A 17,733-nucleotide genomic window follows, 5' to 3' on the forward strand; every position below is an offset into this window, starting at 1 on the left:
CCATCCCTCAAGCCATGTGAGTTATCTTGAATGCGGAAGTCCACGTCTCGTATTGTCTTTACCCTAGGAGTTGGCTTAAATTTTAGCTCTGGAGCCAGCAGCCTGGTTCCACTACAGTTCAGGTGTACAGCTTTGGCTTGTCCAAAATGTTCCTCAATTCCTTATAACTTTTAAACCAATTTCATCCGCTCATTGAGACCCTGTAACCCTTCCTGCTTAGCTGGCTCTGTGTGTGGAATAGGTATCATTTCTGAAATCGCTCTCTTAGGAGGTCCTTAACTTAATCTTCTTATATAGCAACCTATGCTGGTTTTCATACCTCATAGCTGTGTTTCCTAATGTCGTTGGTGCCAGTTTGTACCATGACCACACACTTCTCTTCTGTACCAACTGTTACCTTATCTAGATAACGTGATATCCACAGTTATTATATTGGGCAGGGTAAGAGTCATGATACCAGACACAAATTTGGCGCTCTCTGTTCCTAATCATTGTATCGCTCATTGCCAAGACACCCTCCACCTCCAATCTTGGAGCCTTGTCTTTGGCATAAGACAATGTTAATCACCTGAGAAATTTGTTCCTTCTGATTGTGTACTGCGTCCTCTGTATAATGCCATCTTACCTTTCATGCTCAAAGGAACTGTCAGCATGGGGGTGCTTGTCTGCTATTTTCCTTACGATCTTGTCTGTGTACCGAAGTGCTTCTCCAAGATCTTCCACCTTGGCCTCAAGAGAACAAAGTTTCCAAAGAGCCCCGAGCTCACTGCATGGAGCATGCATCCATGACTTCTGCGAGCAGGCAGACACTTATACATGTGAGACTGGAAAATGTTGGATAGTCCTCCTTGCTGGCTTCCTAGTTTCATAACTAGCTTTACTGTTAAGGCTTGTTAAAGCTAAGTCATGTGTTAAGAGGTTTGTTCTTTACTGTGGTGGTGGGGTTTTGGCCTCTATGCCCTTGACAAATTAATATAGGTACATTAACTTGTGACTCTCCTTATCTCGATTCTCGATTTCTTGTTGCTGGGAGTACTTCTTGTACTTGCAGAGGTGAGTTCCCCTAGACTTCCCTAAATATATTGCAGCTAGTCACCATTTCTTTTGGCAAGGGGGTTTGTCTTTAAAAAGCTGGTGGAGGTATGGATGACCTAGTATAGAGTTGTCTCCTCCAGATGGGAAAAATCATTATGGTGCTACTGGTTGTTAGAAGGAAAAGTTGAAGAGCTATGTGTGTGTTCTTAAAATGCCAAGCTTTCTGGGTGGGTAGGAGTTGTTTGCATAGAGAAGTGTTGTTTTGCCAAGAACTACATTTCTATAATCTTACAGTTTTGCATAGAAAAGTGTGAAACCTTCTGTTTGATCACCTTTTTCATCCTCTCTTGCATTTGTAGAGGAGCCTTGCAGAAAGAATGGCTAATGTCCCAGTGAGCACAAGGAATCCTGTACTTGGTGTTTTGGCTTAAAATAGTATGTGCAGCTGCCTTGAATGTATGTAAGATGTTTGGGGACTGCAGTCAGGTTCAAGGATGTCTTCTGCTCCTTGTTTCTTTGCTTCTTGGTATAAACAGTGTATGCTTTTAAATGTTAGTGGTTGGTGTTGTGGAAATCAACCATGGAAAAACAAAGGCTCTGTAACCATTCCCAACATGTGGCATAAGACACTGGCTGATGATGAAAGACATGGTATTACATCATGCAAAGAGGATAGGCTTTTCTGCCCTGTGTTAGGAGGGCTATAACAGTATAGCTCCACTGGCTTTTGATAGCAGTCCTTTCCTACATTATAAGATGTGATCAAGTCATGGGATGGTTCACATGGTAGAACAGCTTTACCCAATCTGATATCCTGCAGGTGTTGTTGGACTCCAGCTCCCATCAGCCTCAGCCAGCATGGCCAAATGTTGGATTATGGCAGTTGTGGTCAAAAACACCAGGAGAGCACCAGGTTGGGGAAAGCTGTGGTTGAAATTGGGTGGCCTGCGCTATGATTCTCTCCGACTCTTCTCCTTGTCACACTCAAATTTCACTTTGTGCAAAATGTTTCTTCATGGTAGATGGGAAATGTTTAGCCACTAATAGACGCCACTTGGAAGGTATCTTGTCTTTGCATGTTAACTGTGGCTACCAGGGCTGTGGAGTCGGTACGCCAAACCTTCAACTCCGACTCCTCTATTTTTCTACTGTCCGACTCCACCCAAAATTGCTTCCGACTCCACAGCCCTGGAAAGGGCTGTAAATGTCTTTTTAAATTGTAAGCTCTCACAGGAGCATTTTTATCACTGCCTGAATATGCGCTGATCTTGGCATCACAGCATTTGTCTTCATCTGGGTCCTGTGTCATGCACTGACACACAAAATGTTTTCCATCTTGAGTTATGGTGAAATACTCAACTACAGCTGACTTCATGGGAAGCTTCTTTGACATTTTGAATTTATATTTTAAAAAATTTGTCAATCAAATTTTATTTTGAAGCTGGAGTCGGAGTCGGTACATTTCTACCGACTCCAACTCCGACTCCACCCAAAATTGCTTCCGACTCTACAGTCCTGGTGGCTACCTAATTTTTTTGATAATTCCAATGTAACTGGCAACCAAAGTTAGTTCTAGTCCAGACTACTGTGAGTTTTTATCCTGGTTAAATGGCTCTTAACTGTTGTATCGCTAATCAGGTTGAAAGGGTCTTGATAGGGAAGAACTCTGTTAACGAACAGTCTTGAGCTTCCTGTGAAACAACATGTAAGGTTTTAGCTTAAGGAAGTTCTTGACACATTTGAGAGAATGATTCATATAGTATGTGCCACAGAAATGTATGGCTTTCTCCTGAGGAATTCAGAAGTTTGGGTTACCCCCCCCAAAGCTGTTATGCTTTGGTTTTTTCTAGCTGGGTTTACTAAGGCCACATAGCCTACTGTTGCCCTTTGTGTTGTGCTGATTACTTTTTTTGACAGGTAGTGTTGTCCAAGATAGAATGTAGAGTGCAGACCGTAGCTCAGTTTTTATCCCAGCCACAAATCCGGTGAGCTGGCCTTTGATGAATATCTCTGAATATGAGGAGGTGGCCAGGCTGTCATTCTATACTTAGCCTGCTTGCCAAGTGTCAGTTTCTTTTTGCTTCAAGCAAGTGGCAGGTTATATGACTGCTAGAGGCAGTGGCTTTGCATTTAAGAGGAAGCTAGTATTTTGATATTTTCTGCCTCAGTTAGAACTTTTTTCTAACAAAGGCTTAATACAATTCTTTAAATTCCAGACAAGTTACTAGCTCACACATTATTAATAGCCATCTGTTCACAAAAACAGTCATTTATAGCACATTAAAAAAAACTTTCCAACTGCTCTTCCAGTGTACAGATGCTCCCTTGCCTGAGGAAAACTTCTACCTGCCACAAGTGGTCAGGCATGTTACTGTTTATAAGCCTAGTTTATTACAGATCTGGCTTAGCCTTCCTAAGAAACTATAAGGAGGTGTATTTGAGGCAGCAAAGTTTTTAAAGCAGCATGTTTCTCCTGCTTCCAGAACAGGAAGTGCTGAGGGAAGGATGGATATTATAGGATGGGTGGGATAGGCTTGGGAAACAATCCCAAGAGCAGAGCATGTGAGTTGTTCAGTGGGCTCTGGACATATATATGAATAAGTAGCCTACTCAACCCGTTTTCATGGGAGATGGTGGTAAGAGGGCAGCTGTGAATATAAGGGGATGGAACCCATATTGAAGATTTGTGTGTTGAGGTGGAAGAAGAGGCAGGCTCAGGAGCTCCATGATCTGATTTTAATAATTCACTTAAGAATTCTTTTAAAAACAGCTTTAAGAAGGAAGCCAGCAGTGGAAAAGTACTTAAAATTCCTGGTGAATTCGCTTTAAAGTCTTAGGGACCCAGATACTTTGGATGTCGCTGGCATCTATAAGGCTATTCAGTCTTTTACTTCCAAGATCTGCAGATGACTGCAATGCGTTTAAAAAACAGTGTTGGTCCCTGCAATGTCTAGGCTTTTCATCCTCCATATGGATTTCTCGGTGACTGATTTCTTGGGGTGAAAGGAGATGCAATCTCCCTCTGCTTTGTGCCAAGAAGACTCTGCATCCTTCATCCTTCAGTACAGGCCTAAAACAGTCTTTTCCAAGTGATGTATTCTGAAAAATGGACTGTGATCACACAAATAAACAATTTTTTTCCTCAGTTGTGCCATGATCCTCCTGTTTGTAGATTAATGCTGGTTGAGTACGAGGAGAGCTGTTGATATCAAGAGTATAGGGTAGGACAAGGCTGTTTTTCCAGCCATCTCTGACTGCTAATCATTTATTAGGGCTCTCAAGCACAGCACACTTGCTTCAGAACAACCTTACGGTTTCTTATAACAACCACATTTGAGTGGCTCTCCTGCCTTGCATAAGCTGATGCACATGTTATGTTTCTAGCAGCTGCCCAGCAAACAGTAATTTACCTGCAAACAGTAACTTGGGCTAAGTCAGAGAACATTAGGCCTTGTCCTGGACCGAGAAGTAGTTGTGCCAAGGGCAGAGATGTGTGTGCTTTCTTGTAACTGGGCAGGGGAAGAAGCTGTGTGTGTGTGTGTGTGTGTGTATGTATAGAATGCACACGGACACTGCCATGACCTTGCTGTCTGACAGAATTGCTTCCAGATTCCGCAGCACTTTAGATTTTGAGCTGACAGTTGTAGCCTCTTCTACTTGCATGCTGTGGAATCCCAGATTTGCTGGAATAAGCAAGAGGCCAGAAGAGACTGTCTGATCAAGATGAATAGCCTTGAATAAAATTGTAGCCATACTTCATGAGTGTTTACTTTGGTTTAACATAACTGTTCTCATTGAAAGAGTTAGAAATACACACTTCTGGTCCAGTGAGTTTTATACTTTCTGCTTTCAAAATTTAATAAATATTTTCAATGAATTGCCTCTCACAAAACTCCTGTGCATTGTTGAGAATTCTAGAGTGCCCAGTTTGCATGGGGTGCTACACAAGCTGTTCGGTGCTACTCTTGCCATGTGTGAACTGGGTGTTGCTCTGGAACACACCCCATGCTCTTTTGTGGCTGCATATTGTGGGGGAATATTAATGACTAGGCAGCCTTTCAGGGAAGCTTGTCTGCTTATCTTGATGAGGACCACGACTCTCCTCCCCCCCAATCCTGGTAAGCTTCTAACAAAACTCAGTGCTCTCCGAAACACACATTGAGAATCACTGGTCTTGGCAGGGTGGAATAGTTTAAATCCCACACCTAAAAGTTTAAATTAAGATTTCTAATTTGTGACTCATGTATGCATCTTTGTTCAGAAAGTACAAATTGATACAATAATTAAACATAGATTTGCAACTAAAACTTTATTATTGGTTATTTTGACAGTTTGGTCATGTAGCCCACATGCTATTTTGCATTATATAATTGTATCCATTTGGTAACGTGAGGGGCAATTGTAAAACTACTGCATTTTTCTTTGGCTTTCTCTGTCCCTACACAAAGACATGCAGCAAGATCATTTTCTTGAAAACAAATTGCCCAGAATATTTCAGAAATGAGGGTTTGTAGCTTTTGGCAGAACAGTGTGTTTCTATGAGATAAAAAGTTAATGTTCATGGTTTGGTTGGCAGAATCCTAAATATTTGAGAATAAAACATGCTGTAAAGCTTGTGCACTTGAGAGAGACTATGAACTACTGTAGTGTGCTATAGATGGGGTTCCCTTTAAAGACAGTTTGGAAACTTCAACTGATCCAGAATATGGCAGCCCAGTCAGTGAACCAGTGCTAGTTGTGTGGAGCATGTAACCTAATATTGCATGAACCTTGTTGGCGGCCATTCTGTTTCTGGGCTAAAGGCAAGGCACAATGTTTGACCTTTAGAGCTCAGTACAAACTGGGTTTGAGGCATTTGAGGGAGCACCTTCCCCTATATGTATCTCTCCATACAAGGACTAATGATGAGATCTCCTCGTGGGTACCACCACCATTGGAAATAAAACTAGTATTTATAGGTACCTTTCAGTTATACCAACCTCCTAGGACTTTAAGGAGACCTTTGTCGACCTTTAAAAAATTATTATATTTTTATGAATTGACTTGTTTTGTTACCTGATACTTTTAAGAACGGAAGCAGCTGAGAAGTGGGTTATACGTTTTCACATAAACTAGAAATAGGAGTACAAGATTACCCATGTGGGCTGAATGAATGATCCTGGTGAGATACCATGATCCTTGTGATGACTTGTCAGAGCCAAAGTCCCCACAGAAGTAAAGACAAACAAAACAAAGCAAGCCTTGACCAATCCTAAACATGTTTACTTTGAAGTTGCCGCCCTGGGCTCCTGCTGGGAGGAAGGGCAGGATATAAATCAAATAAATTAATAAATAAGCCCCACTGAATTAAGTGGGGCTTAACTTCTGAGTAAGTGTGTTTAATGATTGCAGTTTGGCTCCTGTTTGTGATACTTCATCACAGTCAATCTTTTTGGTGGTTCTTTTACATAGGAAAATTAGGTTTTAACTGTGTCTTACAGAGATTTGTTCACTTTTAGGAGATTGTAAATGTAGGCTTTGCTTTTACTTGCCATTAGGTTTTGCATTTTCATTTTAAAGCAGGCTGTTTTAAAATAGTGACTTTAAATTAAAAATGGTTTAGTGTGTGTGAGTGTAATATCTATTTGATTATAGTAACTGAAATGTGAAGGAGAAAATCAAACCAGTTTTTTCCCAATTACTTGTATCCACCCTGATGATTTATAGCATTTTTTTAAAAAAAGGGTGTTAAGTGGAGGGAGGACTGAGTCTTCTTGGTGTGCTGGTAGCCACTGTAAAGGAAAAAGTACTCAGATTTTTCATGTGTAGAGTTTCATATCATACGTGCTTTTGCTGTGTCCAAGGAATAAATATGAAGTCAGGGTTATTCCAGAAATTGGGCTAGCCATATCAGTTTGATAGAGCTCTGCTGATTTTCGTTGGAATTCTTCTCTCTATGGTATGGCCTGAAACCTTGCAGTGAAATGTACAAAGGAGGACTTGCCACTGAAACTGATCAGGCATATATTGTTCTGTCATAGCCATTCACATTTGCATGTCACTGATGTCACAAAGTAACTATGGTAGTTCTGTGCCTGGATTGATATACAGTCCTGGGAGGTGCTTGCTGTTGGCTTAGTTGTAGGAGTTGGGGATTAAAAGGAAATACAACAGACCAATCAGCCTGAAGAAGGAGAGTGAATGGGAAGTGGGCTAAAATTTCAGGTAGTTAGGCTGTAAGCTAAAATAACAGGGTGGGATGGGTAGGTCTTAAAGAATGTCTTAGAAAGAAACTGTCATGTTGAGAATCTGCTCTGCCCTATAACTAAAATCTTTCTCTCCTCTTTATCTTGCAGGACGTGTCTATTATTTCAACCACATTACAAATGCCAGCCAGTGGGAGCGCCCCACTGGAAACAGCAAGAATGGACAGGGAGAGCCGACTAAAGTGCGATGCTCTCACCTTTTGGTGAAACATAACCAGTCAAGGAGACCCTCATCATGGAGGGAGGATAAGATCACCCGAAGCAAGGAGGAGGCCCTGGAGCTAATTAATGGCAAGTAAAAGCAAAGGAAAGTGAGAGCATAATGCACTGAGACCCTCCTTTCCACATCAGACAGTCCAGCACCCTATGCAATGATTTCCTTTCAAATTTCAGGTGGAGCCAGGAGCCTTTAGACAAGAGGGAAGGGTTGCCTCCCTCTTCACTCCTCTTGCACTGGGCCTTTCAGTTGCCTGTTAGGGCCATTTGTTTTTCTACAAATTGTCTGTGCACCATATCATATTGATTCTAAATTATAACAGAGAATTTGGATTCCTAAATATCTTGTGTCTTAGCCCTTTGTGGAGATACATTTGGAAATGGGCAGTGTCTGTGAAAGGATATCCTTTTCAAGCCCTTTACAGCTACCTGTTCTTTCTTCATTGCCGTCTATATATGTCTAGCCCATACAACATGGCCACCTCATCTATCAACCCGTGCCAAGAATCTCAGAAACGCTATGAAACATTCCTTAACTATCATGTCCAGCATAAAGTATGCTAACTGAATGAGAATATGCAAAATAAATTTGCATAATATGGAGATTAGTGACATGAGCTATAGATAGCTTTTAGTCTGAAGCGTGAACAGTATTACCTGTAAAGAGACTAGTTAGTCTTCTAGGTAAATATTTATCTAGGGTCTTAAGGCCTGTTTTGTGCAAACAGCAGATAAGGTGGTACCTTCTCCTGGACTACAGTATTTCATACTGCAGATGGGGAGTGTAATAGTTTAATTCCCTGCTATTCCAAATTTATATGTTCTTTGCACATACATAAAAAAGTAAATGTGTGTGTATAAAGTCTAGGTGAGAACGCGTTCCCCTAACAACTATTTTTTATGTGCATAAAGTTATATGGAGGAGTGTTCAGCCCTGCAAGTTCTCCCCAGCCAACTGCAGTCTGAAATGACACTGTCCAGGAACGCTTGACCATCTCATCTTGTGTCTACGATCTGTGCCCAAAATGATAGTGATTTAAAATGTTTATAAAAATAGCAAAGGTTAAGAACAGACATGGGCAAAATATATTGGGGGAAAACACTGCCCAGCACTCCCTATTATATTGTATTCTGGGAATCAAGTGTTAGTTCTAGACTGTGGTCAGAGTATTACACTGTGGGTGGAGTCAGCAGAAAATGGACAGAGCTGTATCAAAACTTTTGCAAACCTCCCAACCATGTATGATGCTTGGTAGGAGAGTGGGAAGCAGGGCTGCCTCTATTCTAGAGCCTGCAGAGCTCCGGAAAAGGACAACTATTGTTGAGGATGCCAGACTCAGTTCATCAAAGAAAAGGGGAGGGAGCCCCTGAGTTGGTAGTATTTTGAATGATCTTGGAGCTGAGGATTTTGAATGTGGATTCTCATATAGCACAGAGACTTGGAAAAAGGTCTCAAGTCACTGTTGAGTGATTTGATGTCTGAGACTTCAGTTATCACAATGCTGAGTGTGTTTCTGTCATCCACTCTCCCCTTTAGCACTTCATTTTGTAAAGCCACTCAAGAGGGTTGCTTGTATTTTCTTTGTAAAAATGTGTATTTTTATATTGAAAATAAAATTTGCATTTGAAGCCAAAACCAATGTTCTTTAACACATTTTCGTTTATGTTGAATACTCATTTCACTGGTGGGTGGGAAGCAAGGGGGTAACATAACTGGGTGGTAGCATGGGAGGATAAGATACCACAGGCCTGTGTATCTTCCACATAAAATCTGGTGCAATGCATGCTAGTTAACCATCTTGGCTTCAGCAGAATTGGATTGAGCTGGTTTGAAAATACTAATATGTTCTTCTGGAAACACTGGACTCCTGATTTTTGTACTTGACAGCAGTATTAAAACTTCAGCTCCTAACAGGGTTGGAGAAATCCTAGGAGACAGTAAGTAAGGGAAGAATAATGTTAGGGCCTAGGAATCCTATCTCTGGCCTCCAATCTACATGTTTCCTAGCATCCATGATACCTTCTATTGTAGAGGGGACTAAATAGGGATACCTAGTTAGATGTTCTTCAGTGTTTGATATTGCAAGAGGCAAACAGAAACCTTTGGAGAAAGTGAAGAGTTTGACCCCTTGCATTGCTCAGAGGCTCTTACTTCACTCTTTGAGCCCTAGTGGTGGCAACAATAGTACCATTCTCTGTGAGGGCTTGAGTTCTTTGCTTCCAGGCATGGTCTCCCTGAAGCAGCAGCATCTTGTGTTTGTGGTCCTGGGACATACACTGTGGCTTGCATGTAAATGGCAAGTTGCCAGGAAGCAAGCTCTTTCACATGGTTTCGTCTCCAAGTTAATAGTATTTTGTATCAGGACTGGCTTGGCAGGGTTTAGAAAAAGGATGGGGGAGAAATATGCCTTGCATGGAATGTCTCGTTTTTTCAGTGCTCTTTGGGAGTTTTCTCATTTTGGAATTGGAGTAATCATGGCTCTGGCACTTCTGATAAAATTCCATGTGGGTTTCATGTTATGGAGGCACAGGAGGAGCTCATTGCCAGAGCTTTTGGATTTGTAGCATAGGTGGCACAACAGGTGCAGTTCCCATGTTAACAGCTGCTAAGCTTCCCTTCTCACACTAGCCCACAAGAGGGGCAGGTGGAATTTGGACAGTAGCAGAAAGAAGCTGATCCCAGTGGGGGAGAGTTTAAACATATGCTTAATTCTCCCACTGAAGAAATAATAATAATAATACATTTGTTTATTGATCCAGAGAACATTACAGGCAATTGAACAAACATTACAAAACTGGTTACTCTATAAACTACTAATCAGCAAGCATTTTAGCCCTGGTGTCAATAACAATGCTTAAAAATTTGGCAACATTTAAAATGACATAGGGACTATTACAGTTTAAACATACTTTCAAAAGAACTTCATCAGCTCTACCAGGAAACGATTCCACCCTTTTAAACTGTTCACTCTTATAAAAATTACGATACAAAAGCATCTGTACTATAGATGCCACAACACCACAACCACATGGACACAGTCTCTGATTGCAGGGTGTGCTTTGGAAGCACCTTTCCAATATCATAGAGGGTATGGCATTGACCCTGGCCAGAATAAATGGTCTCCTATACTTTGGCACAGATAATTTGCCAAAATAAAGGGCATAGTCTTTGCTAGGGGGAACATTTAGTCCTAGGGCTATAGGGGAGCAGGAGCTGTTTGACAAGGCCATCATACCCTGTCAATATCCAGAATTTTCTGCTTGACCAAAAATTTAGCATGCAAGCTGTTAAGCCTGCACAGTTCTGCAGTGGAAAGGGCATGTGAAGAAATATTTTGTGACACAGCTTTTTTCCATAGGGAGATGTATGAGTCCTTCAGTGTCAGATGAACATATGAGTCCACAGGTTCCCTATAGAGCAATCGGATCCAGTAATATAGAGCATGACACTAAGCCAAGCTTGTTAGTGTGCATAGGCCCAGCACTGAAACCGAGAAGTGAACTTTGGCTAGATTGTACCTGTATTTTTAATTTTATTTTGAGGACAGGTCCCAGACCCTGAATAATTCAGTCTGGGATTAAAGGAACATATACATTTATGGTTTGAGTAGAATCTTCTTAACACTTTCTCATCCTGAAAAATATAGCCTTAAAAAAAGATGCATGGCTGTTATATCTCAAGATAATTCATAATTCTAGCCAGGGGTCTCCCAAAGGTATTTACCAGGTCATTAGTGTCAGCTGTATCTTTTCTTGCATCTTGCTCTTGATTCTGTGCTGGAGGTTAGAAGCTCAGTGTGACATCAGAAAAACTAACAGTGCCAGTCAAATTTTCAGGAGCCGATGGTAAAAAATGCATTAAACTTGTTTCAACTGTTATAGCTCCTTTTCCTAGGAAAGTCTTTGTCAACCTAGTGCTCTCTAGATGTTTTGGATTACAACTCCCATCAGCTCCAACCAGCACTGGTGGGAGTTGTAGTCCAAATCTTCTGGAGGGCACCAGCTTGGCGAAGGCTGTCTCAGGGAATGGTGGCTTTAGACCCATTACAGTACAGCCTTTCCCAAGCTTTTAGGGTGGGGAAAGGGGTGGGGGTAGAAGCCTCAACATTTCAGCTGTTGTCAATCTGCACAGACTGTATCTGTGCTCTTACGTAGGTATGATTCTTCCTCTCCATCAGCTGGACACTGAGACTCAGTTGCCATGGCCCTGCTTGGCTCTTCCATACCCAACAATGGGAGCCAAAGTGTGGCGGTTCAGAGGAAGACAATTGTTGCCAACAGACTTCCTGTGATTCCACAATAAATGGCGGGCTTTAACCTCTTTGTCTTGAAGCTATGAACATTGCTGGAGTAAAAAAAAAGAGAATAGCTTCCCACAGAAAATAATTTTGGGACTGCATTAGTCTGTGGCATCCTGTAGTTTTTAAAACAGACTGGCTAATATCTCAAGTCTTTCATCCTGCAAAAAAACCCCTTCACTTTTCTGGTTTTTGGGTGGGTTTTTTTATAAGCCGCCTTGAGGGCCTTTTAGCCATAAGGCAGGGTATAAAATAAATAAATAAATAAATAAATAATTTTTTTGAGATTAGCTTTTAGTCTATAACAATATGGTGCAGTTGTTACTGTACCATTCAAACTGCTATCTTACCTGCTTTTTTATAATGCATCCAAAAATCATGTCCAGGTGTCAGATTCACAACACTAGATAAAATCAGTGATGCATGTTATTTTACTCCATGTGGATCAGCTCCTTTTAGACATGAATAACAAGGACTTGCTTTTCTGGCTACCATTGTGAAGCACTAGAGACTGATTAAACTCCTTCCCTTGAACATCTGGAGTTACCTTATACTGAATCAGACCACTGGTGCATCTAGCCCAGTGTTGTCTGCTCTAACTGGCAACAGTTCCCCCAAGGTCTCAGGTTGAGGTCTTTCCCCAGTCTCTGGGTAACTGGAGATGCCAAGGAATGGCTTGGAGATGCCAGGGACTGAACTTGAGACCTTCTGCATGGACAGTGTTTACTACTGAACTACAGTGGTACTATTTACTAAGTAAGTCTTTACAATATTGACAAGCTTTGTTTTCTTCATTAGAAGGGGTAACTCCCTTCCTCTAGTCTATAATATGAAATATCTTAACATCAGGTAGGAAGAATCGATGGCCAAATAAATAAATAAATAAATCACTTGGTTTGTGATTTCCAGAAACATGGGGTGAAAAACTTCTGGGGCAGGCACCATCTGCCCTAGGATTGCATTAGAAATATAAGATGGGTTGAAAGGTTGCAGTGGACCTGTGTATCTGTTCAGAATCATTTGCACACTTTTCATAAATGTAGCAGATGCCTTTCCTCAGTTGGATGCATTGTGCATAGCTGTTGAAATCGGAATGTGGAAAAATTGGACTTGTCCCTTGGGGGAAAAAACAGGATGTGTGTAGTTAATTACTTTTTCCACTGTCATGACTTAACTTTTTAAAAATTACTTCAGTGTTTCTGGCATTGACTCAACCCCCCTTCAGCTGAGCAGTTTATCACTGCGTCTTATGGTCTGGTGGTGAGCTTTAGGTTAGACTTTCTTCTGTGTGAAAAGGTTGCATGTTAAGGAGAAAGCCAGACTTGATGCCTTCTCCTTGACATACATGCTTTCCATGAGTATACTTTAAGAGAGAAAAATGTGAACAGCATTCTTACATGTGAGACCCTCATCTCTGCATATTTAGTTTAGCCCTGCAAGTAATAAAGGGGAAAATGTCATTATAACTTAATTAGCTTCAGATGTTATCAAAATGTTGCCAGCCAAATGCGCAGTCAACTGGCAAAGCTACATGAAACCGGGATAGATAAAAATTGATGACGAAACTTAGGTTTTTAAACATTTAAACTTGGATATAAAAATTGAGTGGAAGCAAGTATGTTCATCATAAACTGCTTTAAAACCAATCTGATTTTAATACAAACATATTAAAAGTCTACACATGCCTTCTAATTGAATCCATTGGCTTGTACAACACAGCACTAAAGATAGCTTTTTTAATAAAGAGCAAACGTGGGTGGGGAAATATTTTTGAGGTAAGCATTGTGGGTCAGGTATTATAGGCTTTGAGAGGGTTAGGATCCATGAGGTGTCCTGTAACCCACTGAGTTCATCAACTGAACTCACCTGGGTAACCTTACATGTTTATGTCCTGTGACAAAGTTCTGTAGTTATGTCCTTAAATTAATGCATATTTTACTCTGACAAACAAACTGTATGGAAATTTACTTTCCATCTTATGGAGAAACACTGTTCCATCTGTAATTAGTAGCTAATGGTTCCTAAAAGTTTAAGGCATATAGTCTTCAAGTAAGTGATTTTGATTATTGTCCTTGCATATATACTAAGGTTGCCAGGTTCCTGGTCTGAGACTGATCCTGTATCTTTAGGAGAAGAGAAAGTCAGACAAGTGCAGGTGTTCTTGCAACACTGTAATGAGAAAAACCACAAGGTGGAATTCTCCCTTCCCCCTGCACAACTTTTAAAGATACAGAAGACCTCTTGGATACAGGATCAGTCTTAGGCCAGGAACCTGGCAACCCTAATATGTACAGAGGATCAAACAAAAAACATTGATTTTGGAAATAAAAACCCACCCCAAACAAACTCTATCACCATCACCGTTGTCTCTAAGCAGATGTAATTCTATAGTGCGAGAAGCATTTGGCCACTTGAGCACTTTAAATTTTGCTTTTCAGGCCCATAAAACTTGGTGAGACTTATTTCTTAGGGCAGGGCTGTAGGTGAAGGTGCAAAGCAATACGTGCTAATTGTAACATCAGCTAATCATATCTGCTCAGGAAATAAATTAATCACAAAGCAGGAAAGTTGGGTTTAAATCAGCTGTTAAAATCACTGTCTTTTTTCCTGTAATGACTTTTTAAAAAGTAAGTCTGCTTCTAATGCTTTGCACCAGAGCACGCAACAGAGAAATGGACAGGCTGCAGATAGAGGTACAACTTGTTCGTAAGCCTCTCTAAGCATTAAAAAGAGGCTTGGAAGTTGAATAGAGAAGTAGCTATGCATTTGGCTGCTAGCACTTATTTGGTAGTGCCAAAGTCGCTTTTAGAAGAAGCTTTCAATTCCTGTGGACTCTTACAGACAGGGTTGTGTGCACTCTGTACTAGGAAGAACTGAAGCCTTGCACCTGAATTCTGTGAAAAGAAAAGCTGAATTCCATTATCTGTGTAGATATGCAAATCAAGCAAATTTGCATGGCCTCTTGCATAGTTCTGCATTGTTTTATTTTTTACTAGACATATGCAGAAAGCTATACAAGGCACTGCATTACAGCATGCACACAACCCTGTTCACAAATTGAGCTGCCAGCTTCTATAATAAAACTTGATGTTCTGTTTGATATGTTAAGCAATGAACACTACAATTTGATTTTAAGGAAAAATAAACATCCCCACACTATTTTCCACATGGGTATTTTTTTTTTTACGCATTCTACAGCATATGAAAGTACTCTTTGGTTTTATATCCGACAAAATCATTTTGCGTGTGGAATGACTTCTGTTAGTACAGTTGAACTTCCCATCCCTCTCCTTCCTCCCTGTACCCCCCCCCCCAGTCTGCTCTGGGTTTTCTCCAGCCCTCTGGAGCAGATTGGTGGCGGTGGTATGGGGGGGGACACATGGCAAAGGGAAAAGGAGGGAAAGTTTGGTTGTGCTCTTGCAAGTCATTCCATGCACATAATGGTTTAGTTACTTTTTTTGTAGCGTGAGCATACCTTATAATGCATTGATAATCTCCGTGGTGCAGAGTGGTAAGCGGTGGTAATGCAGCCGAAGCTCTGCTCACGGCTGGAGTTCAATTCCAGCGGAAGGAGGAAGTCAAACCTCCGGTAAAAGGGGTCGAGGTCCACTCAGCCTTCCATCCATCCGTGGTCGGTAAAATGAGTACCCGGCATACGCTGCGGGGTAAAGAAAGGCCGGGGAAGGAACTGGCAATCCCACCCGATATATACGGTCTGCCTAGTAAATGTCACAAGACGTCACCCTAAGAGTCAGAAACGACTCGCACTAGAAGTGCGGGGACACCTTTACCTTAATCTTTAGAAATCTTACAGCTCATCAGCATTTTCATGGTTTGGACATGTGGGAGGGGAATGAGCCCTGTGGGTAGGTAGTGTGTTTCAGCAGTCTCTCCACCACCATCACACTGCTCTTGTTACATTTGCATGTTGAGAAAATAGTTCACCAAGTCTGCACATAGCTAAGCAATATGAAGGGCTCAGGTTCCATGCAGCAAAATAATTTGCCATGTGAAGTCATAGCTTTACAAGAGGGGTGCTAAAGACCAACCATGGCAGGGCACATGTTTTGCATGCAAAAGATTCCAGGTTCATTCCCTGGCTTCTTCAGTTATGGCTGGGAAAGACTGCTGTCCAAAACCTGGGAGAGCGGGAGCCAGTGCCAGTCACTGTAGACAATACTGAATTAGAAAGGCCAGTGGCTTGACTCTGAAAGGCAACTTCTAAGTTTCCTACCTTCAATGTACAAGATTGGCTATTGGTGATAGTATAAATAGATATGGGATGAGTTTAGGAATTGGTTTTGTGAAGAATTATACTTCATACTGATACATCGTCCTAAGATTTCAGCTTTTATTTTCAAATAACACCTGATCGTAAGTGCAAAGAACTGGGTGGTTCAAAGTTCTTAGTGTCGGAAACTAGACCCCCAAGCAGTCAAGCTTGGGAATCTATGGTGGGGAGTGGTCCTGAGTCCAAGGGCACCAGAGACAAGTAGTGTGGTTCACGGTGGTTATGAGTCTAAATTCCAGAAGCAGCAGCTAAAGATCAGAGCATCCAGAGATGCTCTGCGTAGGCAACAGATGTAATCCCAAAGGCAACAACAAAAGCCAAGAGGCAGGTAGCATAACCCAAAAGACATAGGCCAAGAGATCAGGTTCTGGAAGGGCGTGGGATCTTACCCAAACAAGGTCTTCATTGGTGAGAGCTTCTCAGACTGGGGAACACAAATCCAGAGGATAGAGCTCTCTGAACAGGGATTGGTGTCAGCTGATGGCTTACTCAACCAGGTGTTGAGGCTAGTACTGTAGCCTGGATTGCATCTTTAAACCATAGAGCTCAGTGTTCAGGGTTTGTATTCAACACACAGTACTGATGGTAAAGGAGGTAAGATGACAGAACTTGGCTACAGGAAGCTCTGATTGGAGACACACATCCCTCGCCCAGTGGAAATTCTTTCAGATTGAATGCCCTGCTGCCTTCTCTTCTTCACTGGTCACACATTTGCTTTGCCCCATTCTGGCCATTAAGATAGTTCTAGGCCAAGTGGCTACAGGCTCCCTGTAAAAATCTGTGGCTAATCAGGACTTTTAAAAATTAATCATCCCCCCTTGTACCTCTTGATATGTATTTCCAGTTATAAAATTCAAAAGGATTTATGTAAAAAAAAAATCCCATTTTAAAACCCTCCAGTATAATAGACAATTTCTTTCTTTTTTGCCCTTCCAGGTGATGAGAATTCACTTGGCTTTAATAGGTTGAAAGGGTTGCTTATGACATGGGCCAACGAATGCCTTGCAAGTCATAGTAATATCAAGAATCAAGGCTTGTGAAAGGTCAGTTGGGGAAACTCATAGGATGAGTTTTTCATATCTTGTGGTAATGGACGCTATTTCAGATTTGGTTATCTTAAATTTTGTCCTATTAGTAAGTGCAGGAAAGTGACAATGAATGGTATCTTTTCACAGTAGTCTGACTAACCAGTGTGATGATCCCAAGCAACATTTAAAATGGTACTTAAGGGTGAATGGTAGTTTTCAACCATTTGGTGTAACCAGGATGGGCAAACAGAAATCTTTTGCTTTCCAAGTAAGAGGGGATTCTCTCTCCACCCTTTCTTGAAACAAAGGATAGGGAATTAAACTTCTAAAATGACAGTTACGTCAACCACAGTGGACTCGGTATTACCAATCATACCTAAGATGTGCCAAGACTCATCACTGCTCCCAAAATCTGGAGCAGCCTTCCTTGTAGTGTTGGACAGTTACAGAATTTGGCTTTTTGTGAACTCGAGTGTAGAAAATGACATGTTATACAGGATAAACATATTGTCATTGTTTACACTGAGCAAACTTTGAGATCATTAGGTTCAATGTGAATGCAGGCCACAAGAGTATTTATATGCCGACTGATGTCCCAGAACTGCATCTTCAATTAGAAG

The 17,733-nt window shown here is 41.3% G+C and overlaps 1 protein-coding gene across 2 annotated transcripts in view; it reads left to right on the forward strand.

The window, feature by feature from the left end:
• The window catches only part of PIN1 (peptidylprolyl cis/trans isomerase, NIMA-interacting 1), a 50,163-nt gene that overhangs the window by 5,987 nt on the left and 26,443 nt on the right, over window positions 1–17,733 (forward strand). For both annotated transcript variants that reach the window (XM_061614504.1, XM_061614505.1), the window contains exon 2: window positions 7,371–7,571. In XM_061614504.1, the coding sequence (XP_061470488.1) occupies window positions 7,371–7,571 (201 nt within the window). The remainder of the gene's footprint in view (window positions 1–7,370; window positions 7,572–17,733) is intronic.

Source organism: Rhineura floridana, chromosome 3, assembly GCF_030035675.1.
Source record: "Rhineura floridana isolate rRhiFlo1 chromosome 3, rRhiFlo1.hap2, whole genome shotgun sequence".
NCBI classification, from domain to species: domain Eukaryota; kingdom Metazoa; phylum Chordata; class Lepidosauria; order Squamata; family Rhineuridae; genus Rhineura; species Rhineura floridana.